The 27,646-nt window shown below is 39.5% G+C and overlaps 3 protein-coding genes and 4 long non-coding RNA genes across 7 annotated transcripts; 1 reads left to right on the top strand and 6 right to left on the bottom strand.

Annotated features, from left to right (window-relative positions):
* Nucleotides 1–785: 785 nt before the first annotated feature.
* Nucleotides 786–1,522, bottom strand: LOC135345349 (uncharacterized). The gene is made up of 3 exons (XR_010397721.1): nucleotides 1,404–1,522; nucleotides 1,223–1,342; nucleotides 786–1,107 (listed from the first exon to the last, which is right to left on the bottom strand). It is a non-coding gene; the product is annotated as an uncharacterized LOC135345349 (long non-coding RNA).
* Nucleotides 1,523–3,228: 1,706 nt separating this feature from the next.
* On the bottom strand, nucleotides 3,229–3,484 carry LOC135345354 (uncharacterized). The gene is made up of 3 exons (XR_010397722.1): nucleotides 3,449–3,484; nucleotides 3,295–3,396; nucleotides 3,229–3,246 (listed from the first exon to the last, which is right to left on the bottom strand). It is a non-coding gene; the product is annotated as an uncharacterized LOC135345354 (long non-coding RNA).
* LOC135345299 (uncharacterized) lies at nucleotides 3,485–4,849 on the top strand. The gene is made up of 3 exons (XR_010397674.1): nucleotides 3,485–3,664; nucleotides 3,744–3,867; nucleotides 4,708–4,849. It is a non-coding gene; the product is annotated as an uncharacterized LOC135345299 (long non-coding RNA).
* Nucleotides 4,850–4,965: 116 nt separating this feature from the next.
* LOC135345343 (uncharacterized) lies at nucleotides 4,966–6,120 on the bottom strand. The gene is made up of 3 exons (XR_010397719.1): nucleotides 5,801–6,120; nucleotides 5,366–5,744; nucleotides 4,966–5,296 (listed from the first exon to the last, which is right to left on the bottom strand). It is a non-coding gene; the product is annotated as an uncharacterized LOC135345343 (long non-coding RNA).
* Nucleotides 6,121–8,317, bottom strand: LOC135345275 (uncharacterized). The gene is made up of 3 exons (XM_064542700.1): nucleotides 7,326–8,317; nucleotides 6,530–6,598; nucleotides 6,121–6,471 (listed from the first exon to the last, which is right to left on the bottom strand). The coding sequence occupies exons 1-3, from the start codon at nucleotides 7,522–7,524 to the stop codon at nucleotides 6,398–6,400; spliced, it is 342 nt and encodes a 113-aa protein (XP_064398770.1). The 5' UTR covers nucleotides 7,525–8,317; the 3' UTR covers nucleotides 6,121–6,397.
* A 5,946-nt stretch (nucleotides 8,318–14,263) lies between these two features.
* On the bottom strand, nucleotides 14,264–17,645 carry LOC135345178 (glycerol-3-phosphate phosphatase-like). Its single transcript, XM_064542543.1, has 8 exons — nucleotides 17,461–17,645; nucleotides 17,296–17,366; nucleotides 17,142–17,234; nucleotides 16,889–17,086; nucleotides 15,846–15,996; nucleotides 15,539–15,638; nucleotides 14,641–14,682; nucleotides 14,264–14,589 (listed from the first exon to the last, which is right to left on the bottom strand). Exons 1-8 carry the CDS (start codon nucleotides 17,531–17,533, stop codon nucleotides 14,421–14,423), a joined length of 897 nt encoding a protein of 298 aa, XP_064398613.1. The 5' UTR covers nucleotides 17,534–17,645; the 3' UTR covers nucleotides 14,264–14,420.
* A 730-nt stretch (nucleotides 17,646–18,375) lies between these two features.
* On the bottom strand, nucleotides 18,376–27,646 carry LOC135345118 (phosphatidylinositol phosphatase PTPRQ-like). The gene is made up of 29 exons (XM_064542475.1): nucleotides 27,428–27,646; nucleotides 26,948–27,232; nucleotides 26,599–26,886; nucleotides 26,246–26,536; nucleotides 25,886–26,173; nucleotides 25,545–25,835; nucleotides 25,200–25,487; nucleotides 24,858–25,151; nucleotides 24,513–24,803; nucleotides 24,165–24,449; nucleotides 23,804–24,091; nucleotides 23,449–23,736; nucleotides 23,097–23,393; nucleotides 22,751–23,041; nucleotides 22,405–22,698; nucleotides 22,051–22,347; nucleotides 21,704–21,988; nucleotides 21,355–21,645; nucleotides 20,959–21,246; nucleotides 20,523–20,897; nucleotides 20,268–20,453; nucleotides 20,114–20,215; nucleotides 19,932–20,065; nucleotides 19,747–19,866; nucleotides 19,561–19,627; nucleotides 19,167–19,305; nucleotides 19,016–19,091; nucleotides 18,909–18,960; nucleotides 18,376–18,549 (listed from the first exon to the last, which is right to left on the bottom strand). Exons 2-29 carry the CDS (start codon nucleotides 27,171–27,173, stop codon nucleotides 18,536–18,538), a joined length of 6,426 nt encoding a protein of 2,141 aa, XP_064398545.1. The 5' UTR covers nucleotides 27,174–27,232; nucleotides 27,428–27,646; the 3' UTR covers nucleotides 18,376–18,535.

Below are 27,646 nucleotides of genomic sequence, written 5' to 3'. Positions count from 1 at the left end.
CACTTTTTGACGAAAGTAGCCCTAAGGTATTAAGCACTCGGGTGCTTGTGTGATTGATTAAAGTCGTGATAAAAACTTAATTATTACAAAAAATTGAAAAACTTCAGTATCAACAATAGAAACTATATAGTACTATAATTATTCAAATATAAATACGTAAAAGTTAAAACAGTATAACACAGTAAACTGTAGATCTATACTAACTAATAGCGCCTAGCTACAAAAACAGTAACGTTACGGTAGGCTGTCAGCAGTCATGTTTTTCTGTATGATGATCAGAATGGTTGTTAATTGTAACAGTTATTGATTTTTTATAGTGAAAGTACACTCAACTGTTAGACAAAGTAATAACTACAATGTAGTGGTAAGCGATAACAAGTGGTTGAGTAAAGTTTATATAATACCGTATTACTAGAATGTTTTGCGAGCATCAAACATTTGCGAACTTTACGATGGATGATCAATTCGCAACAATAAAATCGCATTATTACTAGTACATAGAATATGTACCCTATCACCAGTCCACTCAGTATAACCAGTAGCTTGCATATTAGAAATTTCCATTCCATTTCCCTTCGTACCGTTCCTGTAATCAATCATACATACTCTAAAATCACGATTCTATTATAATAGCTTACCCCATATCATATATATTCCAGAACGAGACTTACGACGAATGTAAACGGTAACAATCACAATCAAATGATGACAAGGAAAACCCAACCGAGTACAGCAACAACAATAACCGTTGTGTTTGATGAAGTGCATGGTTGCCGTAACTGCTGTAATTTTGAAAACAGAGAATTTCAAACGAATTTATATCACGCTATCAAGTGTGTAATAAAAGTCATAATTATACAGTTTCTTCTGCGTTACTATTATACGGTCGCGTAGCCTCGAGGCATGATTGGTAATGGGTCGTCGTGATATATGAGAATCCTCATGTTTTATATAAATAGGCAACTCACCCTCGTGCGTGTGTCAGCAGCATAATTATTTCATATCACTCCTACATCTACTTTGTGAAAGTAAATTCTTACCGGGGAAAATTTCTGCACGAGCTGCAGTAGAATTAGCTCCATATCCAACACTCGTGCCGGCACGTACCTAAAAGATTAAATGGGTTAAAAGTTGAAGCAGCTCATAATAGCTATATATTCACTACACATACAATGCCTCCTGATCGAATTTCAATGTTTAAGTCTGTACAAAATATGCGTACCAGAAACTCGTACGTTAGTCCTGACTGCAATCCACTTATTACCACAAATGTATTCGTTTCATTTTTCAATGTAACTGTGTGTGGACCATCAATGACACTAATTTCAGATGACACCTTAACCTGTATAGTGCAAATGCAATAAAGGTTTTGTGTGAAAATATGTCAGTAAATAAAACTTTACATTCGGTTTGAAACCGTAGTAAACGACTTGATACTCCAAAAATATATCCATTTGGTTTCTCAGGTTTCATCCAGGTGATCGATACTGCCGTGCTATTCTCAACTTTTATTTCCACACTTCACTGTTAAAAATGATGTGTTGATTAACACACTTTTGGGGCGTTGGGATGACTGTTTAAGTTTTACCTACTTTAGGGTGCTACACAACACACCTATGAAGAGTGCTGTTTAACACATTTCAAGAGTGTTCAGGGACACTGCTGTGGTGTGCTCTACTGCACGTAATGAATGTAAAGCAACACCCTTAGTGTGCTAGCCTTACATGCCAAAGCGTGCCTATATGCATGGCATGCATTTCACAATTACACTATCATCTGATCAATAAAAATATTAGCAGTGATGAAACATTAGAGTACACGTATGTATAATGGTTGATAAAACACAAGAAAAAAACAATGTAACGTACATATATTATAGTGAAACCTAAGCAGTATAATTATACCAAGTTTTGTACAAAGTCACATAATTGAATAACTTTCTTTGCTGAAGCAGTCTGACGGATACCATGCTTGTCATGGGCTCTTCATGTTTGTCTGCATTCTTCAGCCTGGATGAATACATTTATAGATAATAATTAGACAGAGAAATATTCAGTACGTGTATATATCGTATTCACCCGAATTACCGGGACACTCTATTCTAAGGGACACTTCGGACTTAGGTAATTTTTTTCACTCTATATTAAGGAACAACAGGAAATGTAAATATTTTTAGACGTCCCAATCTAATTAGAACGAAAAAGAGCACGCGCAATGCGGGAGCGTGACTAGAAGGGGAGGGGCTGCTCGTTGCTTAGTGGAGAAAGCTCCTAGACACAATAATCAGCAAGAGGGGGTAGGCAAAGGAATGGATCTAGATAGTCTAGTCATTCTCAACACAGTTTGCCCCTAACGTCAGCTCGGTAGCTCGGTAGAGACTCAAAACTCTTAGAAACTCCTGGATTCTACTAGAATCGAGGCCGCGTACGTACCTTAAATGTGGAAATATTACTACGGGACACCCTAATACAAGGGACACTTCGACTTTAACGTAATTTTTCTTCAAGGGACACTGCAAGCCATAATTATTTTTAAAATTGTGTCCCGGTAATTCGGGTGAATACGGTACATGTATATATACTCACATCAAGAATTGACATTGTTCTTGGTTCTTATTCACTGGCATAGACATGTAGACGAGCTCCCTGTGTAAAAAGATTAAGATAAACCTTTATTAAGCTATAGTGTATAACAAATGACTTACATGGCTGCTATTATCAGGACTGAGTACTCCTGACTATATGTACAGCTGTCTTGCTTTGATACACTCGTGTCCTCGCATCCTTGGGTGCTGGATTGATCTCTCTTTGACCAAAAGACCTTGGAGAACTGGTAGATACTATTATATCATTATAATTATATCTAGACTATAGATCAAGTTGTTGCTTCAGCTAGCTCCAACTTCTCCAAGCTGGTTCTCTTGAGTTTCAAACAGAAACATGTGGCAGTGAAGTGAGAAAACTACAAACTAACCAATGAGATTTTAGAGCGATGTCATTGAGTAAAATTCTTTAACATTAGCACCTTGTACTTAAACTAATTTTGTCCATAGATGAATGTCAGGAGTGTTCAGTTACACACTGTACATGTGCAGTTGAGTGTTCTATTACACACAATTGAGTGTCAGTGAACACAGATATGCACAGGTGTGCACATTAACACACACTAAAAATTACCTGTGAAAAGTAGTGTGCTATTCAATTAACACACCGTTTTTAACAGTGTTAATTGATGGGGCACCAGGTACTAATTGAAATGCAATAATAATTATTATCATAAAAGATTAAAATGTACCATTCTCTGAGGTCTTGACATACACTAGGTCAGAATGGGGCCCTTGCCCACTATCAGTTCGGGCTGATACTCGAACATTAAAGTCCGTGAAACTTGGTAGGCCTGAAAAATGTAGCTACTAATCATCAAACAAATTAGCAGCCTAACATCATACCTTCAACTTGAAAAATCAACATATCAACATTGTATACAATAATAATACCTATATTTATACTTCGCAGCTGCAGCTTGTAGCCTATACTACTAAGATACTACTAGGAGACTACACTATAGAGTGTCTAAAATAAGGAGGGACCAGGAGTTATTTAAAAGCTGAAAGAGGATTGTTTCATGACCAGACTCGACTGGAGTAAAGCAAGTGTTTTTCTAGGTGAGTTTCTCCAGGCAGTTGTTCTGGCTATAGCTGTTGACTGAAAATGATAATACCTACCTGTTTGTATTAATGGCAGGCATTGACGGAAAAAGGCTATGGTATGACTTTGACGAGCTGTATATAGTTCCAACCCAGTGGACAGGCTTCAGCACCTTGTTCATGTTCACACCCAACTGTACTTCGGCACTCAACTTGATATGGTAAATCATTCTATTTGTACTATAAAATTAGCAACCCATTCCATAGCAGTGCATATATCCGTTCCACGTGGCTATAATAAAATTAATTGTACAGCTCCAATGGTAGAACTATATTATACTTGCCAGCATTCCCTTTTGAATACGTTTGCTTAGCTGATTAGTTAGCATGTGTGTGTGAGCGACCATAACCAACCAACAAGCTAAAATGTATGCTGCTGCTGCTGATACACATTGGGTACAGATATATAATAGATAGATCACAATTAGTCTTGGCTCTAACAGTAATATTCGAGGCAACCAGGTCACTGTAGCGTTGTTAGCTCCACCCTATTCTAAGAACTATAAACACTCTTTTAGAATATTCTAACAATTGTATAGCCTCGATTTCATGCCGCGCGTTGTAATTCTAACCTAAGTGCCAGAAAATATGTACCGTGTGAGGTGCAAAATTTTGTGTTTTTCGAGGCCAAGTAAAAACTGCACCCACTGGTATTTCATTCTTGGTATGTGGTTTCCTGTCATTGAAACATTACAACTGCGAGCATCTATTCTGAGGGCTCTAGAGCCAAATAGCACTCGCGAAATGTTCTCGCTATACATGTGCGGTACTCGGTGCTCAAATTGAGCAAAGCAAAAATTGGGACTTGCCCCTTTATTGTAGGTAGTAGGGAGACACTGTGTGTAATTATCGTGTGCCTTTTATTTAAACAAAAGGTGGTGCGTATGTTTTGATAGCCCATAATTATGACATAAACAACAATTGGAGTGGCATGGTCATCACATCAATAATTATACGTATGGTGCATGGTCTTCATTTGTCTTCATTTCGATCCTTTGTAGGCATGGCTCCATCCTGAAATTTCATCACCGAAGACGATTGCCAAAAAGGCCGTACCTGCCTCTGTTGTAGCTTCTAACACTTTATAACGAAGAAGCAGACAATGGTACTATTAATTTGCTGCAACAATACTCTGTACTCATGCAGGACATACTTTATGTTCCTGTACATTTTCAATCACTTTTTCTGCTGTTTCATCGAGTGTACGTATAATTTAATTGCACCTCCATTTATCTTTTCACAGTCACATGCCAACAACGTCACTATTAATAATTTATTGCATGCTACATACGTGCTGGTTTAACACAAAAATCAATGACACGGGTGCTGTTTTAACATTGATATCAAGTAACACGTATGTATAGTGTGCTATTTTAGGAGACATTCGAACGACACGCTACCACGGGTTAAAATAACACGTTTGTTTTTACAGTGTATATGTTAGCTGTTCCATAGTTTCAAGATTTGTCAAGTCGACAGTGTAGCCTGCTATTACACCATTTCTACTCCTTGCATAAGGAGGCATCCACTCAATTCTCACTGATATAGAGGACGCCACTGCCTTTACCAAAGTAGGAGGACCACTTGGAGCTAATGCAACAAAGTATAGACTTAACTATTACTCTATTCTATAGCAATAATATGAAGCTGCCTCTGTACCTGATGGTAACGTTTCAATCATGATGAACGAACTGCTGAGGCTTCTTCCAGCACTTGTTTCAAAGTATATTGATACTGAATAGACGAAATATTCCTCAAGTCCATCAAGTTGTGCCGTCTCCATAAGCAGGGGAGAATTGACTCTGATTGGGTTTTGTTCGTTAGCCAATGGCTGCCCAATTGATGGGATAGACTGGCTTAGAACTGGCTCGACAACTTTTGAGCTCGAATGCTCATCAATAGATCTGATAAGTTGGTATTCAATAACATACTGTGCGAGTGCCATTCCAATGGTAAGGGCTTGCAGGGTACCATCCTATAGTAACTGAAGTAGCCAGTGCATTTGCCAGGGTGAGATTTTCAACAGCGGCTGACGGAGCTGAAGGAAATAAATATTTTGTAGACTACATGCTTAGATTATATATATATATATACCTGACTCTGGTAGTTGCAATGTGATTGGATTACTGAATGGCCCAGGAGCAATAGTTTCTGCAGCAACAGAGAATCTGTACGAATAAAACGGATGTAGCTCAAAAACTTCATTGCTAAACTGGGTCACAGTCCGTTCTATCACTTCTTCAGTATTCACACCAGACACATGGACAATAAAGCCAATGATGATTCCATTTTGATGTTCCATTGGTGGTGGGAACCAAGACATAAGAGCACTAGTAGGACTCAAAGCAGAAATTGTGACGTTTTGTGGGACGTCACTAGGTTCTGGAAGAAACCAGACAACTCAATTAAACAGTTAGACCTTAAGAAACAACGTTCAATTAAACAAAGTGTACTCATACATATACACTGGATACTTAATTTTGCATACCGTCTTCGGGAAGAGTGATAGATACTTCTGCTAAAGGTCCTGTGTCAGTGGTAAATGCTGCTACCGACAAGGTATAGGTATAAAATGGGTGCAAACTGCCAATTGTTATGAATGTAGCAGTTGTGTTCAACATTAATTTTTCTCCTGTAACTGTATCCACTACCACAATGAAGTACATCCTGATTATTCCATTCACGTTCTCTTCAGAGGGTGGCTGCCATGTGAGGTAAATGGCTGATTGCAGTAGCAACAACAGTGAGGGGTGGGCCAGACGGGGCTGTCAGTGAGGAAGAAAGTTGTATAAAACAAAAGACACGTGCACTCAAATACTTTACCGTATTCTTCCGTTCGGATTGTTACCACTGGAGCAAAGGGTCCTCTTCCCAGAGTTGTAGCAGCTGCAACTGTGCATTCATACTCATATATATGTATACCTAATGTAAGATTTTTGGGCAAAACAAGAAGGACAATTTGAGTAACCTCTGGGCGTCAGGCCAAGCGGAACCAGCCTCACAGTTAGGGGTTGGTAGATGCCCGAGATATTTCCTATTGTGCTATTCTTTTATGCTCAAGTAAACAACCTATTATTCTTTTCAAATCACCTATTATTCCCACATTATTCTCTAAAGCACAACATATAGACCCCATATCGTCACATTAATAATTATACACTATGCCAAGGAGATAATTAAACATGCACCAGTACTTTCATAATATTTATTTTTCCAAATGTTTATATTACACGAGTCATATAGTATTATACTATATGACTCATACTGACCAGTCCTGTATTTCTGTAAAACTTGCCTATTATTCTCATACTTGTTATAAAGGTGCCTATTATGCCAGCATAATTCTCAACAAAAAATCTATCACTTGTGCTCAAAATTATGCTAGCATAATCTACCAACCCCTAGTCACAGTGCCCCCATCAGGCAATACATCGCTTGATAAAATACCCCTTGCAGTTGGATTAATGATCAACAATTTTGAAACAAACGGCTAACCATATGTAAGAGAGCAACACTGAGCTAGATATTGCTCACTAAACCCTGTGAATAAAAATTTGATTGCAGCTGATCTTACCAATCTTATAATTTTTGCCATTGTGACTATAGCTACAACACTCACATTTTGCCAAAGTGCAGACCTCTCCAGCCAATAGCGCATTACTCATCTCCAGGCAAGCTTCCACCAGCCTCAAATATGTGGCCTCTTGTACGCTATTCTTCTTCCACACCTTTAGTACCTCCACAGTCTTGTGCAGATATTCTAAAAGAGGGTAAACTCTGATGGCTTGTTGTTGGTACTCCTCCAAGTCGAGAGTCATCGCTAATGACAACCAGTTGGGTATTTTCTGGGCTAGCTTGTCAAAATGTTGGTCGAGGCATTAGAGATTGAGTTGTCTGTCTGTAACTCCAGTGTTTGTTTGAGGTTTTGTAGTGTGACACGCGACATTCTATGTGTATGTGTGCATGTGTGTGTGATGTATTATTTTACAGAGCTGTAAATAAATTCCAGTAACCAACACATTTTCACATGCATAGATAGTTAGAGAGAGGGATTGGAAACGAAGCACCCTTGTGATACCATCTGTGGTTTTAATCGATGCTTATTTCCAACGTGTCATCCTTCTGCTCAAGTACCATGATTGAGGGAGGTTACTGCTCTTTTGGAAACCATCAAGTCCATCTCAACCCGTAAGAATGAAACAGTCCAATTTAGCACCTCAGAGGTGGAATCAGCAATCAACTCTCTCAACAAGCGAAAGGCCCCTGGCTTGGACAGTATTGAAACGGAACATATCATCCACACAGGAGAATCGTTAATACCACCCTTTACCCACCTGTTTAACTCCATCGCACTTGTTGGCTATATATCCCAATATCATTCCGGGAAGGTCTCCTTATTCGGATTTCCAATCCTGAAAGATCCCAACAAAGATCCGCAAGACCCAGGCAGCTACCGCGGCATCTCACTTCTCTCAAACTTTGCAAAGCTGTTTGAGAAGTTATTCCAGCAGTGCAACTTCACCCTCTGCAATTAAGGTGGCTTTAGGCCGGGCTTAAGTTCCTCCCACACAGCATTTATCTTGCAGGAAGCAATAAGCTTGATTTGTGAAAGCAAGAACAAGGCATTTTTTGTTGCTTTCCTAGATGCCCAAAAGGCAGTGTAGCTGCGGGCCTCCTTACTAAACTCCACAACAAGGGAATTAGAGGGATCTTATCAAGCACTGGTAATCGGCTATGGGAGGGAAAAATCTCCACCCCGATATGCATCTCTCAAGGTGTGCGTCAGGGTGCCATACTACTATCCCCACCACTCCTTTACTCTATCTATGTATACTATTGTAGACGATCTTTAGTCAAACTCTCTTTTTGCAGAGAGGGGTCCCGAATCAATGAAGTCTACATAGGTTCCCCCATGCGTGCAAATGATCTAGCACTAATAGCCGACAACCCAATCTCCTTCCAGCAAATGATTGACGTTGTCTACCACTACTCGTACACCTGGAGATACAAAATCAATCCCCTCAAGTCTGCAGTGTTAGTATTTGGGGAGTTCACCAAATCAAGGGCAAGAATAAATTAGCTTGTAAATGGACCCTAGGCAATCAGATAATCAAAGAAGAGAACGAAACACACCACCTAGGAATTCTAAGATCTGTATCAACATCCAGATTATCTCGAGAGGTAGAAGCTCATTATTCGCACTGAATGCAGTGGGTCCTCGTTTTGGCTGCCTCCACCCAGCAACAACCCTCAAGCTTTACGTAACAATCTGCCTCCCCATCCTGCTGTTTGGATCAGAATTATGGGTACTATTTGCAAAACTGAACTACTAATAGCACACATTAAGAACCATCCAAGGGCACTCCACACAATGCCCTTCAGTTGCAGCTTGCTTGGCACACTTCCAATTAGCATGTGCCTTGCTAGCAGGAAGCTTCATCTTCTCTACATTAAACCTAGATTCAGCCTCCCTAGCTGCATAGTGCTCCTAGAGAGACTAGCAGACCACTCTCCCTCTAGCGTAATGCACTCTTGGTCGAGTTTGCTGCAGGATTTGGCCCTTCCATCTCTATCGACCTTCTCAACCTCCCTCTCCTGTACCAAGCTCACATGGAAAAAGTCTATCAAAATCATGCTAAGAACACAAAACTATTGTCCGAATGCAGCTGGCTGCAAAGTGCAGCTCATTCAAGGACGAATTTGCCCTCAGTGGCTAATTAGCATAGGAGACCGCCAAATGCTCCAGCACTCAAACTTCAAAGTCTGCTTACTAGTGGGCTGCAAGGGGCTAGAGTCGGATTCAGGGGAGGTGTAAGATTGGCAACCTGCAAGCTGTGCAACTCAGCGGATGAAAATACTGTGCATGCATTTCCTACTGGTCTGCCCGGCTCTTCAGAGTACCAGGGAAATGTTGCTCTCTCAGGCTCCCTCCACTCTGGCTGCCTACGTCTCCTCTCCGAACCTACTAATAAGCTACCTGCTTGGCACATCATGGCTGGACGACCTTCCCACCCAAAAAACATAGTGAATTTCATGCACGGGCTCAGAAAAGCACGTGCAGACCTAACTGTGCAATAACTTTATATGTACCACATGGCCAAATAATGGATACTCTCCTTTCAGTGGAGGCAAGAAACACAAAGAAGATAACATCCTGATCACAATGCTCTGAACTTGTAGTGATTCGTGCACACATGTCAGACCTCCTCTGGGCTACACCCATCGCAAGGGAGCTCAACACATTTTTGGCTTTCAATTTTCATGATCCTTTACCTGTAGTGTGCCATTGTGCTAGGTAAAGGTTAGACGGGTGTCGCCGCCCTCGACCGTTGTACGGAAGGAGGACGGGAACCAAGCTAGCCTCGAAGACACTTAGACATTTCGCCCATAATTATAGCAAATTCACATTTTTTTGAACTCTAAACGTAAGTTCAATTCCTAGGGGAGTCACGTACATTATGAGATCAACTAGCCAAACACTTCCCTTGTTAGTGAAGAGAGCAAAAATCAGTTACTGTAGATTAATTAAGTGTAATTTACATGTTCTGTTGTAGGTTGTTGTGTATTGTCTTTGTGTAGGTAACTGATTTGGATTAGCTACTATTCTGCTATTTTCTGTTACCTTTGCTGTATGCATAAATTTGTTTAATAAAAAAATAAAATAAAAAAATATTATTTGTGAAAGTGTCACCTTAAATCAAGGGTAGGGAATAATTAGCATGTGGCCCATATGGGTCAGTTTGAGTGGGTTAGGGTTAGGGTTGGTGGTAGGTGCCTGCATGCTTTTGTGATAGCTATATTGTGGTCACTGTAAAGAGGTCACCCTCTCAGTCTGCAATACATGCAGACAGGTTAAATAGCCTCCAAGTGTCCATAGCACGTGTTTCAACATGCCTTTATTAAAGCCACTGTTTGTCAGTCAAAAGAGTGACTGCTATAGTATAATAGTATATGCATTGTAGAATAGGTTTCTTTACTCTCACTTGATTCCATGCCCAATCTGGTGTGTCTCAATTCTGACCAGCATGCTCAGTTCAATTCCTAGGGGAGTCACGTACATTATGAGATCAACTAGCCAAACACTTCCCTTGTTAGTGAAGAGAGAGAGTCTGTGTGCAAATTACAAGGTTTATTTGGTTGATAAAGAATTATGTGTGGCACTCTTTCCTGTTATTAATTATTCTGTTAGAGGCTATCGACTTTTGTTTATGAAAGTGCTTGCTTGATTAGTAGGCTTAGCCATACTGCAACAATATGTTGTACTTGAAATAACGCTGGTTGAGCTTATAATTACCCGAGAAACAACATGTACCATTGCGTAATAAGAAGGTGTGTGTGGGAATATTGCCTATTTTATTTCGCGACATCTAATAATTTCAAATTTTCTTTCTTCGCAGATACTATAACAGCCTGGAATAAATTAGGTTTTGACACAGATGGTATATCACTTGCATTCTTTAAAAATCAGTTACTGTAGATTAATTAAGTGTAATTTACATGTTCTGTTGTAGGTTGTTGTGTATTGTCTTTGTGTAGGTAACTGATTTGGATTAGCTACTATTCTGCTATTTTCTGTTACCTTTGCTGTATGCATAAATTTGTTTAATAAAAATAAATAAATAAAAAAAATTATTTATAAAAGTGTCGCCTTAAATCAAGGTTTTACGGTAAGCTTACACAATTATTCAAGGCAGGGAATATTTAGTATGTGGCCCATATGGGTCAGTTTGAGTGGGTTAGGGTTAGGGTTGGTGGTAGGTGCCTGCATGCTTTTGTGATAGCTATAATTATTGTGGTCACTGTAAAGACACCTTTGTACATTGATTTCTCTATTTTGTACTTGTTTTGCATGCACTAGCCTAAAAAGCGGTGCCTAATTGTTTAGAAGAAGTACTATTGATGCATGTAGTTCAATAGAGAGATGACCTTTTTGGTACTACAATGAAAGGTTGCTATGCAACTGAGAAATTATATCTCTTTTGTAACCATAGAAACCACGGATGTCCAATCAGCTGAGGTCATCTTTCACCAGACGTACGTTCAGCTCAGTTGCAGACTCACCGACGTCACTCAGTCTCTAGCTGGGATGCCTGTTCTGGTTCTCACCGAACACGGATGGGACTGGCGAACAAAAATTCTTTTTAATGTGAGAAGGAGAAGGGGGCGGAGTTACATTGTAACAATGTAATGAGACGATAAATCAACACTCTGCGTACACCAACGATGAGAGCATTATCGTGTTTGATATCGAGAACATTGGCTCTGTGAGCAACTTTAGGATAGGTCCTGTTGACATGGAGATCGTGGGTATGACCAACTTCACCATGGCTATTGGTTGTCCTGTAGGTGAGTGATTCATTGCTGTAGCATAATAATTATGGTATATATAGTCTTCGACCATGGACCTTTGTTGTTGGTAATGATAATTATAAATGCACCTTTTGTGTCGTACATGTACACTGTACTCAATCACCTTTTGTGTTGTCACAAGAGAATTTCAACATTGTAATATTCCGTTGAGAACCCATCGGCTATAAGTCCCAATCTTTACGCATAGCTCCATTTACCAACAAGACAGGCACACCTAGAAATAAAACAACCTCTCAGAAGTATCAGTGTTATAGTAGGTAAAGTCCAGCATTGCAGTAATGACAGCTAGCACATGCACTGTATAAGTATAGTGTCTTGTTGTTGATCATGATGGCCTGCATGAGGCTGTGTACAGTGTATAGGGAGTGTACAAACACATCCATTGGAACATTAACTATGACTTACGTGTATACCCAACGTCTGAAGCTAAGCCTCAGTATGCTGCAAATGTCCTCTTCGGAATCATCTCTTTTGCTAGGTCATCAATTAATTGTTTATCTGACAGGCTAGGAGTTGTGTGGTTGAGAGGATTGAACTGTACAGTGGTGGATGATTGTATTGAACCGGGTATTTTTTTAGACCTGCGTTGTCACGGACACTAAGTATAAACTTATAGAATTAATTGTACATATATTTAAACACATGTATGTTGGATTATATGCATGTACAACAACGTCATATTTATAGCCATTGTGCATAATTATCTTGTGAATCTGACCATGCTCTATTATCTATGGTAAAACAAACATATAATAAGCTTGCATGTATGATACACATTGTAAATAGCAGTTGTGTTGACCTGTGTCCCTGTGTGCCTGCAATGCCCTGCATGCAAGCGTCCCCAAAGAAAGTTGAACAGAGAGTTCTAGGAGATCTAATAGATAAAACGATGCATGCATGGGGTTAACAGTATAATACTGGACTGGTATATATCAGTCCTATAACAAGATAATTGTTATTGATGAGTGTACTCAGAATGAGCCTCGATCCCAGGCCATGTTTTCGCTTTTATAACGGTTAGGTCTAGGACAAGTCTGCTCACGAGACTAGCAGACTGCAAAAAAAAAAACTATGCCGGATTTGCAGCCGTCAAAGAGCTAGTTGAGCAACACGTTGACTCCTACAGATGCTCAAGAGCTTCCTTGGTCCAAGTCCTTACAGACACTGTCCACCTCTATAGAGCAGCTAGTTGTGTTGCTTTTTCGGCTGGTTGCAGTAAGTAGAGGGTATAAACCTGTGTCAAATATTCCCAAATAATTTTTTGAATAATATATAGGGATGCAGTCTTTTTTTACAATTTGAATACTGTACGTGCGGGAAGAAAATTTCAAGGTGTTTTTAATTTCACGTTTTTCATGGGTGGTTGCAGAACACGAAAATTAGAACCCATGAAAGGCTTCGTATGCGCATGCGAGATAAGTGCCACATCCTAACTCCACAAAATTTACTACCCGCGAAATTTTTTAAATAAGACAAAATATTGAATTGCACGAAATTTACACCCTCGAAATTTTACACCCGTACGATAGTAGGCACTGCAAAAATAGTTTAATGATTTCATTGAGTTGGACATGCACAGTAGCTCAGAACACGCCCACATTATACATGGCAGTAAATCTACAATCAATGTTGAAACCACATTTTTTGTGCTAAAGTGTTATTTCATTGCTAAAAAGTAATGACTTGATCCTTTTTTGGTGCTATATACTTTATAGGTGTTTTATTTCGTTGCTGTGTATGTTGAATAATTTGAATAATAGGTATCAATTTAAAAATAGGCTGATGAAGTGAGAATAATTAATTAATTTTGGATAATAGGTGAGCATTTTGAATATTTGGCACAGGCCTAGTGGAGGGAAGGGGCTGACTAATTGAACAGAGAGGGAGAGTGGCTGGCTGCTCGTACATTCTGTCCAGGCTGTGCAAGGCTTTGAGTGTGGACAGGAGCCCTGGTACATGGTGTGGGCGAGCTCTCTTTTCCTGGTTGTCTTCTTGCCTTAATGGAGTAGTGTTCTTATGTGATGCAAGCTTATATAGGCTGGATGCATAGCAACCAATCAGCCAATCAGATGGGACATATCTCGGGATTTATGACAGTAAACCACACCCTCCCTCGGGTTACGCCCTAATGGTCGGGAGGTTTACTGTCACAAACCCCTCTACACTGTACATTAACTAATATACTAATTGTTTCAATTAATTATGTGTAATTTTTGTATCAAGTGTGTACATGTAACTAAAAACTTATAATTATACTCAAGTTTGTGTGCTAACATTATATCAGCTATGGGTTTGCTAAAGAGTCTGGGTAGCTAGTTTTGAATTTCTTAGAAATTGTGACAGTCTATTCACTGACAGTCTCTTTGCATGCTAATAAACCAGCTACGGATTCACTAAAGAAGTCTGGTTTAGTTTCACTCTGATCCTCTAGATCTTTCCTCTGACTGATTCCAGAAAAAACGAGTAATGTCTTCATTCCGTTCCTGATTCCAAGCTCCATGTCAGTGTTCAGCCTGTATGTGGAATCAATAAAAAGAATGCTGAGTATTTAGGCTATTTTATACCTGTCTCCAATCATCACTGTTCTTGACGGATCTAAATTGACGCTGAGAAAAGCATAGCCAACTAATTATTGAATGCACGTAAAAACAATTATTATACAGAGGAGGCACGATACTTGGTTAAGCGCACATGCATGGCTGCTATTTCTTGATTGAAGGTAAGAAAGACAAAGAATTAAGTCGTTAAAAATGCATTCCAATGACAACATTCAGCTGGTGGAAAGTAAGCGCCATAAAGAGACAAGTTTAGAATATAAAACTCAGTGAATTTTGTTGCTGGCTAGTAGCTAGAGTTTTACAAGTAGAGATTAGATTTGTTGTAAAAATTACCAAGGCTCATGCAGATGTTGACAGTGATCCTATCCTGAATGCAGGCACAAAATACTTATTAACAATAATATCTCAATATATAAGTGGTGGTTGAAATTGGTTGAAAAGCTATTTCACATCAGCATAAGCCCAACAATCAACCAACCTGATCTTAGAAACGTCAAGTGTGCAGGAGCAGATCCAGGAATTTGATAGGGGGGGAAATCACAACATTTTTCTAAAAAAAAAGTCAGCTGTTTTTCAATGCTCTAGTTCTGATCTCTATTTGTGTGTTTCCTGCTGACTCATCAATAATTCTCAGTCATGCTCAGTAATAAACTGGGTGTGGTCATGATAATATGACAGTAGCTAGCTACATGGTTCATAATTATAGCTAGCTATATAATTATAGTAGCAGCTGGCCATACCCCTGGATCCGCCCCTGAAGTGTATTTCTTGAAAGATACACGCCAAAACCAAATCTACTATCAAAGTACACAGTCTTGAATGATATTCATGCACAAGTTAATGAGATTTATAATCCTTTTGGCTGGTCATGCGTACCTCCTCTGTACACTGCATGCAAGTATACCTCTTTTGCAAGACTTCAAATATGGGTGAGTGCGGTTTTCCCACAACTATCGGTTCCCTGCCAGAGCCGACCTTAACGCTTTTCACTATACAGCCAGTGCCTGCAACATATTTGGTGATACATGCAGTATAAAAACCTGTCTACTTGCATGGGCAGACCAACAGCATATAGCTGTAATGAAGAGGTGGTTTACTAACACTATAGTTGAACCACACATGTTATGGAGATTTTTGGGGCCCATTAACCTGGCTGTATACATGCAGTTACTGTGCAGGTTGACAATAGGTTTCACTGTTCTTAAACCTACCTGGAGAAACAATGGTGTCAGATTTGATGGGAAGGTTGGCATCCTCGTTGGTTGCTATGAACAAACAGTCTGGCTTGTGGAGATAACTGCACGCCTTAATCAACTTCATCCAGTTGAATTCTTTATCAAATCCAACCACCACAGCTCCCACCTTCACAGACCACAAACCGTATATATTTCACTAGCATGCAAAGACTATATATAAGGCTAGTTTAATCCAATAAGAAGAGTGATCACACACCTTGCATGCATGTGATTAGGTGTACATAGTCAGAACCACAGAATGCATGGTTTACTTTAAATTAGGCCACTCCAAGTGACACTCTGGTTTCTGGTCCTGAAGTTTTTCTAATTGCATTCGGGCGGGCGGTTTTTCTCATTATGTCATTATCAATTTCACCTTATGAATCTCATTATTTTGCAAATGAATATCATTATCACACTATTTTGTACCACATGGACCATTATGCACATGCGTAATAGAAATAATGGGATAGAAATCCAATAATGAGATAGAAATCCAATAATAAAATCTGATGCGGGCGGTGGACCAGAAACCAGAGTATCACTTGGAGTAGCCTTACATGCAATCAAAACTTAAAACTATACAGCATGAAAATGTCATCACACATGCAGTCTCACTAGTATACCAGTACATACTTGCAGTCTCGTATATAATCAGACTGAGGTATGGGAATGAGACGGCTTTGGAAATGAAGGGGAAAAGAGTGCATGGGGAATACCAGGAGTGCATATATTAAGAAGAGTATCCAACTGTAGCAGTTGTAGTGTAAATGGTATGAGTATGTCATACCACGTCACTATCAGACCGCATCTTAAGTGAGTGCGTAGGTGTTGTGGTTAATTAGTTAAAAGTGATACACGCACATGGTCTGCTGTGATTTGTACCTCCAGCCCACATTTAATTTTATTCATGGCTCAGTTTACACAACTACGTACAAGTGTTAGTGACGGATTCAGTCCGGGATGGAATGTGCGTGGGAGTTGCATACTCCTCTTCATACACTCCTGGGAATACTTACCTCAGGGTCCAGAGTTATCTTGGCCAATTCAGCAGGTCCACCCACCATTGGATCAGGACCAACACCAATGTGAGGTATGCCCTGCAGGTCCAATTCTTGGGCAAGACCAGACAGTCCCATCAGGTAGACTTTCTTCTTAAAGTTAAGCACATGCTTCAAGTAATGGGCAGTTGCATAGCCAACACTATAGATCTCATTCTAAAATTTGGTGGTTGTATGGATTATACAGACGTATGTGTGATAGATTATATACCTCGTAAGCCTCAAATCCAAGACGATCAAAATTCACTAAATACTGTTTTCTTGATTTGCCACTGTTGTTACTAACAAAGTAGATAGACTTACCCTGCAGAGACAAGACATGACATCACACACACATCATGCACTACTACTGAAGCTGTCTGTACCTTCTTTCTGAGAAGTTTGATGACCTCTTGTGCTCCAGGAATAGCTTCTCCTGTTCCTAACCACAACACTCCTGTAGCATATCATTATCTCACAGCACACTTTCACTAGCACTGTTCACTGCACTCACTATTGCAGCAGCTACACTCAGTAACTACTTAATTTACCATCACAGTCGAAAACAAAGTTGTCCACACTTGCAAGAAGCTCCTTCCACTGATCTGCACTCTTTAGCTCCATGATGCTTGAATAATGAAAGCACCACAGGTACTGATACCTCGGTGGAGATTCTAGAGGCTTAAGCTACAAAACTGCTTTTATACACATGACAAACATTTTTGCAATTTTGCTGCATGCAAACTCAAAGAGTGGGTAATGATCGACTATGATTGTTGTTAAAAACGATCGATGCCATCATGGCTGTAAATAATGCCTAGCTATATCCTGTGACATAAGAAAATGAATAGCATAGTCATAATTGAAGAAATGAGCTATAAACTTACAGTGTAAGAGTTTGTTGCGCTTTCTATGGCTCCTGTATTAATGTAACACTTATAGTCGGAACCATTTCACCTTATTATTAAGTAATTGGAAAACTTATCTTATAATTATACTGACCTATTTTTGTTGGTCCTTACAAACCAACCCCAACACACTCTCTTATTTCTTTTCAAGATTTAGGTTGACCTAAACAAACTAATATCCTTTTTCACATCATCACGTACCGACTAAAATAATTATACACTATAATGCTTACGAGGCCCAATACGGCCGAAAACCTCTGACCATCAATGACAGGGGTCCATAATTGTTTAATTGGTCAACAGAATGTTAGGTACCACCATAAAATTATGTCATGATTCATATCCAACTTAGTTTTTGTTTCAATGCATGTATGGAAATAAATCTAAGGATCAATCAAACTACACCGCCAATTTACTAATCACCTCTTCCATGACAACACTCTAACGCTTTTTGACGAAAGTAGCCCCAAGGCATTAAGCACTCGGGTGATTGTGTGATTAATTTAAGTCGCGATAATTATTACAATATTTTATAAAAAACAACTTCAGTATCAACAAATAGAAACTATAGTACTAGCTATATTCAAGAGGGTAAGTATAAATACGTAAAAAGTAATTAAAACAGTAACACAGTAAACTGTAGATCTATTACTAACTATTAAATCGCTACAAAAACAGTAACGTTACGGTATAGGCTGCTGAATGCATCAGCAGTCAGTCAGTCATGTTTTTCTGTATGATGATCACAATGGTTACAATTGTTATTGATTTTTATAGTGAAACTGCACATTCAACTGTTAGATAAATAACTATAGTGGTAGCAGTAACAAGTGGTCAAGTAAAGTTTATATAATAGTCTAGACAAAAACCGGATTCTCATTATACATGCATTAAGTTGAGAAAGCTGAAAGCTGAAACCTGAATTATTTGGGGTGGTAGATTATGTAATAGACACAATTTTAGGCTGTTGACATATATATGGACACCTATAATAATTATGGGAATAATAGGCCAATCTATATAGGTTGTTGTCTTTGAATAATAGGCTGGTAGACTAAGTGGCTTAATTGAGCATAATCTACCAACCCTACCTGGATAGACATCATCTAGTTCATCCTCTTTAACCTCCTCAGGATCATCCACCTATATATGAATTAATGAAGTAAATAATGTCTGACATAATAATTATGACATGTACCCTATCACCAGTCCACTCGACAATACCAGTAGCTTGTACATTAGAAAATTCCATTCCATTTGGCCTTGTATCGCTCCTGTAATCAGTCATTATTATATATTAATTAATAATTATACTCTAGAATCACAATTCTATATAGTGAATAACTTACCACACGTTAAACTTTCCAGAATGAGACTTACTACGAATGTAAACGGTAATAATCACAATCACAATGATGACAAGGAAAACCCAACCGAGTACAGCAACAACAATAATCGTTGTGTTTGATGAAGTGGTTGCCGTAACTGCTGTAATTTTGAAAACAGAGAATTTCAAACGAATTTATATCACGCTATCAAGTGTGTAATAAAAGTCATAATTATACAATTTCTTCTGCGTTACTATTATACGGTCGCGTAGCCTCGAGGCATGATTGGTAATGGGTCGTCGTGATATATGAGAATCCTCATGTTTTATATAAATAGGCAACTCACCCTCGTGCGTGTGTCAGCATAAATATTTCATAACACTCCTACATCTACTTTGTGAAAGTAAATTCTTACCGGGGAAAATTTCTGCACGAGCTGCAGTAGAATAAGCTCCATATCCAACACTCGTGCGGGCACGTACCTAAAAGATTAAATGAGTTAAAAGTTGAAGCAGCTCATAATAGCTATATATTCATGCACTACACATACAATGCCTCCTGATCGAATTTCAATGCTTAAGTCTGTACAAAATATGCCTACCAGAAACTCGTACGTTAGTCCTGACTGCAATCCACTTATTACCACAGATGTATTCGTTTCATTTTTCAATGTAACTGTGTGTGGACCATCAATGACACTAATTTCAGATGACACCTTAACCTGTATAGTGCAAATGCAGTAAAGGTTTTGTGTGAAAATAATTATGTCAGTAAATAAAACTTTACATTCGGTTTGAAACCGTAGTAAACGACTTGATACTTCAAAATATATCCATTTGGTTTCTCAGGTTTCATCCAGGTGATCGATACTGCCGTGCTATTCTCAACTTTTATTTCCACACTTGATGGGGCACCAGGTACTAATTGAAATGCAATAATTATTATTATTATAAAAGATTAAAACGTACCATTCTCTGAGGTCTTGACATACACTAGGTCAGAATGGGGCCCTTGCCCACTATCAGTTCGGGCTGATACTCGAACATTAAAGTCCGTGAAACTTGGTAGGCCTGAAAAATGTAGCTACTAATCATCAAACAAATTAGCAGCGTAACATCATACCTTCAACTTGAAAAATCAACATATCAACATTGTATGTTAGCTGTTCCATAGTTTCAAGATTTGTCAAGTCGACAGTGTAGCCTGCTATTACACCATTTCTACTCCTTGCATCAGGAGGCATCCACTCAATTCTCACTGATGTAGAGGACGCCACTGCCTTTACCAAAGTAGGAGGACCACTTGGAGCTAATGCAACAAAGTATAGACTTAACTATTACTCTATTCTATAGCAATAATATGAAGCTGCCTCTGTACCTGATGGTAACGTTTCAATCATGATGGACGAACTGCTGAGGCTTCTTCCAGCACTTGTTTCAAAGTATATTGATATTGAATAGACGAAATATTCCTCAAGTCCATCAAGTTGTGCCGTCTCCATAAGCAGGGGAGAATTGACTCTGATTGGGTTTTGTTCGTTAGCCAATGGCTGCCCAATTGATGGGATAGACTGGCTTAGAACTGGCTCGACAACTTCTGAGCTCGAATCAATAGATCTGATAAGTTGGTATTCAATAACATACTGTACAAGTATGCCATTCCAATGGTAAGGGCTTGCAGGGTACCATCCTATAGTAACCGAAGTAGCTAGTGCATTTGTCAGGGTGAGATTTTCAACAGCGGCTGACGGAGCTGAAGGAAATAAATATTTCATTGTAGACTACGTACATGCTTAGATTAATAATATATATACCTGACTCTGGTAGTTGCAATGTAATTGGATTACTGAATGGCCCAGGAGCAATAGTTTCTGCAGCAACAGAGAATCTGTACGAATAAAACGGATGTAGCCCAGAAACTTCATTGCTAAGCTGGGTCACAGTCCGTTCTATCACTTCTTCAGTATTCACACCAGACACACGGACAATAAAGCCAATGATGATTCCATTTTGATGTTCCATTGGTGGTGGGAACCAAGACACAAGAGCACTAGTAGGACTCAAAGCAGAAATTGTGACGTTTTGTGGGACGTCACTAGGTTCTGGAAGAAACCAGACAACTCAATTAAACAGTTAGACCTTAAGAAACAACGTTCAATTAAACAGTTAGACCGAATTATTATAGTAGTGTAGATCTAAATCAATTTTACCTTCTGGCAGTGCTTGAACAGCTACAAAAATTGCTGGTCCAAGACCAATTGTGAAAGTGGCCACTGAGCAGTTATAATTATAGAAAGGGTGAAGAGAATTGACGATAAGTAAATTGTCAGTAACATCAGTATTGAAGGTGTGCACAACACCAGTTTCTATCTCTGTGACAGATACGAAGTACGCGACAATTATTCCATTTTGCTGATCGAGTGGTGGAGGTTCCCATGAAATTCTTATGCTAGTGGAGCTTACAGACACTGCATCCACATTCACAGGCACTCCAGTTGGAACTGCAAAAGCATATTTATACATGCACACTAGATACTTTGAATAATTAATTTTGCATACCATCTTCGGGAAGAGTGATAGATACTTCTGCTAAAGGTCCTGTGCCAGTGGTAAACGCTGCTACCGACAAGGTATAGGTATAAAACGGGTGCAAACTGTTGACTGTTATGAATGTAGCAGTTGTGTTCAACGTCAATGTTTCTCCTGTAACTGTATCCACTACCACAATGAAGTACATCCTGATTATCCCATTCACGTCCTCTTCAGAGGGTGGCTGCCATGTGAGGTAAATGGCATTCGAACTGATTGCAGTAGCAACAACAGTGAGGGGTGGACCAGACGGGGCTGTCAGTGTGGAAGAAGGTTATATAAAACAAAAGGCACATGCATGCACTCAAATGCTTTACCGTCTTCTTCCGTTCGGATTGTTACCACTGGAGCAAAGGGTCCTCTTCCCAGAGCTGTAGCAGCTGCAACTGTGCATTCATACTCATAGTAAGGGTGAAGGGATGTTATTAAGATATCAATATGCGTCCCAACACGAAAGTACTCCAATACTTGGCTTGTTGACAAATCTCTGAGCATCACAGCATAAGAGATGATGATTCCATTTCGTCCTTGTGACTCTGGATGTTGCCAGCTAAGCAGTATAGCACTGGAATTCACAGTCTCTCCAATGAGTGCAAGGGGATAAGAGGAAGGAACTGCAAATAATTATGTACCAAATTAAGATAATCATCTCTATTGTGATATTGACCTACCATCTTCAGGCATTCGTATTGTGCTGGAAGTACTGTGAGGACCCTGTCCTATTTCTGTTAATGCAGCGACAACATACGTGTATGAATAAAACGGGTGCAATCCTGGAATAGATACAGTTGTTATGCCACCGGAAAAAAACTGTAATATAGTTCCTGTTTCGATTTCTGAAATATTGACAGTATAATCCACTATAATGCCATTGTGCGTTTCAGGAGGTGGTTGATTCCATTGAATCTGCAAGTTTCTTGAGTCCATTGGGATTGCTTCAATGTTTATCGGTGCACCAGCAGGAACTGTAAAATTATATCATCACATGACTGGATATGGAAATGATATTCAACATACCATCTTGTAATGTTAAAATAGTTGTAGGTGATGACAAAGGGCCAGGTAATACAGTCACTGCTTGTACAAAGATCACGTATGTATAGTACGGATGAAGATCACCAACAGTGAATCTGGTGTCGGATAATGTCTGAACAGAAAAATTTGCTCCAGTGTTTGTTTCCTGGAGATAAATCAAGTAGTGTCTAATAACTCCGTTGTGAAGTGCGTCATTTGGTGGTAACCAGTTAAGTGATACACTGGTAGAAGTCAAGCCCACAACCGTTGGAAAGCTCGGAGCGCCACTTGGTGCTACAGTGAATAAATAAGACTAAACAATTAATTGATATGCAATAAAACCACCTACCATCTTCCAAAGTAGTTAACGTCACTGTCTGACTGGTAGGTCCATTACCAATAGCTGTGAACGCCAATATCGAGCATGTGTATGTTTTAAACTGAAGCAAATTGTTAACTAGCACTTCGTGCTCGTTGTTTTCAACAGGAATAGTCATAGTGGGTCCATTTCCATCTTGAGTGATAGTAACTATGAACCCTAAAATCTGTCCATTTCTGCTCTCAGGTGGAGGTGGAAGCCAGCTTAGTAGAATTGTAGTGGAAGATATTATCTGAACGGTGAAATTCTGAGGAACATCGCTTGGTACTGAGGAAAAAGAGCGATCAACAAGTACACTATACTCTGAGAATACAAGACTCACCATCTTCTAAAGTATTCACAGTCTCAATAGCAGACAATGGACCAGGACTCACGGTAATAGCTCTCAACTGATAAGAATACACTGTATTTGGACTCAAATTATCAAATAGTAGGCTTGTCCTCTGGGTTGAAATCAGGGAAAAGATGCCAGTGTTTTCATTTGTTAAAGTAACTTGGTAATTTCTTATCACGCCATTGTGTGCCTCAGGTGGTGGATTATTCCATACGATTTGAAAGGAGGTAGAGGTTACATTGAATACAGACATGCCAGTGGGAGGTTGCAGAGGTGCTACAATGTTACACACATAAATAATTGTTATAAACAACAAACATTTTAATGTTGGGTGTCACTATACCTGCTTCTGGCATTTGTATAACATCAATGGATGAGAACGGACCAGGTCGAAAGGTCACTGCAGACACTGAATAACTGTACTGATAGAAAGGATGGCGGGAGTCCAGCGTAATGTTCGTTTCATTGGAATAGAACATCTTGCTACTTGTGGTCTCAATTTCTGTTATATTGATGACATATCTTCTGATTACACCGTTTTGTTGCTCTATATTTGGAGGCTCCCATTGAATAAACAGTACTGATGGACTGAGTGCTTGAGACGATACAAACAGTGGGGCTCCAGTTGGCACTGTGTAATTTTGAATGAAACAATATGTAAAGCACTGTACCATTTGTCCATTACCTAATCGACGAGGACTTACCATCTTCAGGCGTTTGGACTTGAGCAGTAATTGCTGGACCAAGGTCTATTGTAATTGCCCTGACAGAGCATGTGTAGTTGGTGTACGGCCTCAAGCCTGTTATAACAAAGAATGTACTAGAAGATGAAATAGTGTGCGTATCATCACTAAAACTAGAGGTCAGAGTCACAGAGTATTGTCGAAGAATTCCGTTTTGTAGACTAGGAGATGGAGGATCCCAAGAGATGTATATAGATTGGGAATTTTGCACACTAAGACTGATGTTTCTTGGAGGTCCAGAGGGAGCTGAAGCAACAATAAATATATTAGCAATAAATTATGTAGATGTTTATTGGAACACAATATCACCTGCTTCATCGGTTTGTACGACAATAGCTTCAGTAAAAGGACCAGGTTCAATTGTGTGTGCAACTATGACGCATTGATAAGTGTAAAAGGGATGCAAAGAACCAACAATGAGCTCTCGAATATCAGGATCAGTAGTGTACTGTGTTACAATTCCCGTCAATCTCTCCGTAATGTTAATTCTATACTCGCGAATAATCCCATTTGTTGCATTTTCTGGAGGGGGGTCCCACTGAAGGAAAATGTGAGTCGCGTTTATTGACCTCCCATTCAAGTTTGCTGGGCGAGTTGGAGCTGCATAAGTATAATTATAAGGTATTTATCTGTATGCACATTAAAGAAACTCACCATCTTCCAACGTCTGCACATGAAATACTTTACTGTAAGGACCAATTCCAATAGTCGTCTCAGCAGCAATCACAATCGTGTAGGTGGTGAATGGTCTAAGTTCTGTTAGCTCCAATTCTTCCGAATCATATACAGTAACTACACTTGTATCACTGGAATCAAGTGAGGTAAAGGAAACAGAGTAGCTAGTTATTTCTCCATTCTGATCTTCTTGCAATGGGAGTTCCCAAGTGAGAAGGATGCTTGTAGACGTTATTGAGGCAGAGTTAATGTTTTGTGGTGGTCCACTTGGAACTGTATTGATTAACATAATGCATTAAAAAGTAAAATATGGAGACTTACCATCTTCCAAAGTGGTGACGTTCACTATCACACTGTATGGTCCTATTGCAATAGTGAAAGCTGCAACGCTCAGTTCATATGTGCTGTCTGGATGGAGCGATGAAATCTCAATTGAAGTGGACAGAGATATATACAAAGAGGTATTCCCAGTGTCTATCTCCTCCAATTGGATTCTGTATTCTCTGATGACACCATTCTGTACTTCTTCATCTGGCGGACTCCATGAAAAAACGATAGTAGTAGAGTCTTGAGCATAAAAGTTTTCGATATTTGGAGAACCATTCGGAGCTATTATAAGGACAGAGCATGTTAAAAACACTAAACTGTGTCACTGATATATCTTACCATCTTCTGGTGTAGACAGTGTAAGCACAGTGCTTGGTGGTCCTCGACCCACCACAGTCAATGCACTTACGATGCAGAAGTACGTACGGTATGGCTGCAAAGTTGACAGTGTCATGCCAGTTGTAGTCGAGTACACTTGAAAGGTCTGTGAGCTCCCAGCTACACTGATGTCAATGGTGTAGTTCACTATAATGCCATTTTGGACTTCTTTAGAAGGTGGATCCCAAATGAGCACAGCAGATCTAGATGTCGTGGCCACTGCAGTAAAGTTCTGTGGATATCCATCTGGAACTGTAAGGAAGTCATCAATACTATAATGTATGATAGTTATTATGCCATACCATCTTGTGGTGTTGTCATATTGAGCACTGCCGAGTACGGACCTTCAGCAACTGTATAGGTACTTACAACACACTCATAGGTGTAGAAAGGATGCAGCAATTGAATTGCTATCGATGTTGTCATCGTGCTATACATCAACTGGTTGCCTGTATCGACCTCAGTCACGTATATTCTGTACTGTGTAATCACTCCATTTTGCAACTCAGCCGGTGGAGGAGACCATGACACCAAGATAGATGTAGAGCTTACAGAGGACAAAACCACATCTTCTGGTGGACTTTCCGGGGCTAAAGTTTGGCATAGGAAGCATAATATTTTGTACATACATGGCAACTTGCAACACTGCATGCATGACGTACCTGCAGACAAAGTAGTGATGCTAAGTGTTGTGCTGTATGGCCCAATTCCCACTGCAGTTACTGCTGCAATTCTGAAGATGTAGTCAGTAAATGGCCGTAAGGAGGTGACTTCAAGATTCGTTGTAGATGAAGTTAGTACATAAGTTTGTCCAGTGCTAATAACAGTGACAGTAATCTTGTATTCAATAATAGGCCCATTACGGTCCTCGGGTGCGGGTGCACTCCATGTGAGAGAAACAGAGTTAGACGTGTGTCCAGATATTATTGGGTTTTGAACAGGAGAGCTAGGAACTGCATGTACACAGAGAAACGATTATAGCTATAGCACGATGATTTATGATAACAAAACTTACCATCAGGATTAGTTCGAATAGAAATCGATTGAGAATAAGGCCCTGTTGCAACAGTAACTGCAGATACCCTTATTTCGTACGTATAGTATGGATGAAGAGAGAACAATGTGGTTGCCGTAGTAAACGTAGTGTGCATTGTAACGATTCCTGTTTCAACTTCGGTGACATTCAATTTATAGCTGTGTATCATTCCATTTTGGTGTTCAAAAGGAGGGGGATTCCAGGAAATAGAAATTACTTCTGAGGAATTTGCTAATCCAATCACATTGGTAGGGGCCTGACTTGGAGCTGAAGTGTCAACATGCCAACAATAATTATAATACAAACAAAAAAATATCGTTGACTGTACCTTCCTCGTTTAGTAGTATAGTAACAGAACTACTATATGGTCCAAGTCCCACCGTGTAAGCAGCAACAGTACACTCGTACGTGTAGTATGGATGGAGATCATTTATCACAGCCACAACAGACAGTGATGTCATAGTGAACACCTGCCCACTTTCAAACTCGGTAATGGAAAGAAAATAGTACTGAATGACACCGTTCGTTTCCTCAAATGGTGGAGGACTCCACATAAGAGTGAGAGACCTAGAAGATATTATTGTGGACAACTGTTCAGGAGGAGCAGTAGGAGCTGGAGATGTATGCAGTCGGTTCACAACAGGTAAATTATATCATAGGTTAGGGGATAATCCACATATCATAATGCCGAAATAATTATATATAGAGGTGTGTTAGGTGTAACAGACAAATATTGTGTAGATTCACATGCATGAGCTAATAGTATTATAATTATAGTATGGTACAATATCACAACAATTATACTCACCAGCCTGATCAGTTTGTACAGAAACTGACTGACTAAAAGGCCCGGTGTCTATCGTGTGAGCAGCGACAACACAATCATAGTAGTATAGTAAGGATGAAGAGATCTTATGTGAATGTCATTATCAACAGCAAAGAATGTCCAGCTTCGGCGAGTATGTCTTTCTGTCACTCGAACAATAGAGTAGCGCAGCAAACCATTAACCTCAAGTGGCGGTGGTGA

This window comes from Halichondria panicea, chromosome 1, assembly GCF_963675165.1.
Source record: "Halichondria panicea chromosome 1, odHalPani1.1, whole genome shotgun sequence".
Classification (NCBI taxonomy): Eukaryota; Metazoa; Porifera; class Demospongiae; order Suberitida; family Halichondriidae; genus Halichondria; species Halichondria panicea.
Note: the sequence above shows the minus strand (reverse complement) of the source record. Positions and strands in the feature narration are given on the sequence as shown.

Bases quoted from the DNA above. Each gene is read 5' to 3' on its own strand.
- LOC135345275 (XM_064542700.1), bottom strand. From the start codon at position 7,524: ATGACTCTCGACTTGGAGGAGTACCAACAACAAGCCATCAGAGTTTAC. The intron at 6,599-7,325 runs GTGAGTGTTGTA...ATGAATGCACAG, and splicing joins GGTCTGCACTTTGGCAAAAT to TTGCAGCTGCTACAACTCTG. The intron at 6,472-6,529 runs GTAAAGTATTTG...CCTCACTGACAG, and splicing joins AATCCGAACGGAAGAATACG to CCCCGTCTGGCCCACCCCTC.
- LOC135345178 (XM_064542543.1), bottom strand. From the start codon at position 17,533: ATGGAGCTAAAGAGTGCAGATCAGTGGAAGGAGCTTCTTGCAAGTGTG. The intron at 17,235-17,295 runs GTACAGACAGCT...TTGTCTCTGCAG, and splicing joins TCAAACTTCTCAGAAAGAAG to GGTAAGTCTATCTACTTTGT. The intron at 14,683-15,538 runs GTATACTTGCAT...TGCTTTTCTCAG, and splicing joins TTTGAAGTCTTGCAAAAGAG to CGTCAATTTAGATCCGTCAA.
- LOC135345118 (XM_064542475.1), bottom strand. From the start codon at position 27,173: ATGTGGAGTCCTCCACCATTTGAGGAAACGAACGGTGTCATTCAGTAC. The intron at 23,394-23,448 runs GTGAGTCTTGTA...CTTTTTCCTCAG, and splicing joins TGTGAATACTTTAGAAGATG to TACCAAGCGATGTTCCTCAG. The intron at 20,216-20,267 runs GTATGATGTTAC...TACATTTTTCAG, and splicing joins GTTGATTTTTCAAGTTGAAG to GCCTACCAAGTTTCACGGAC.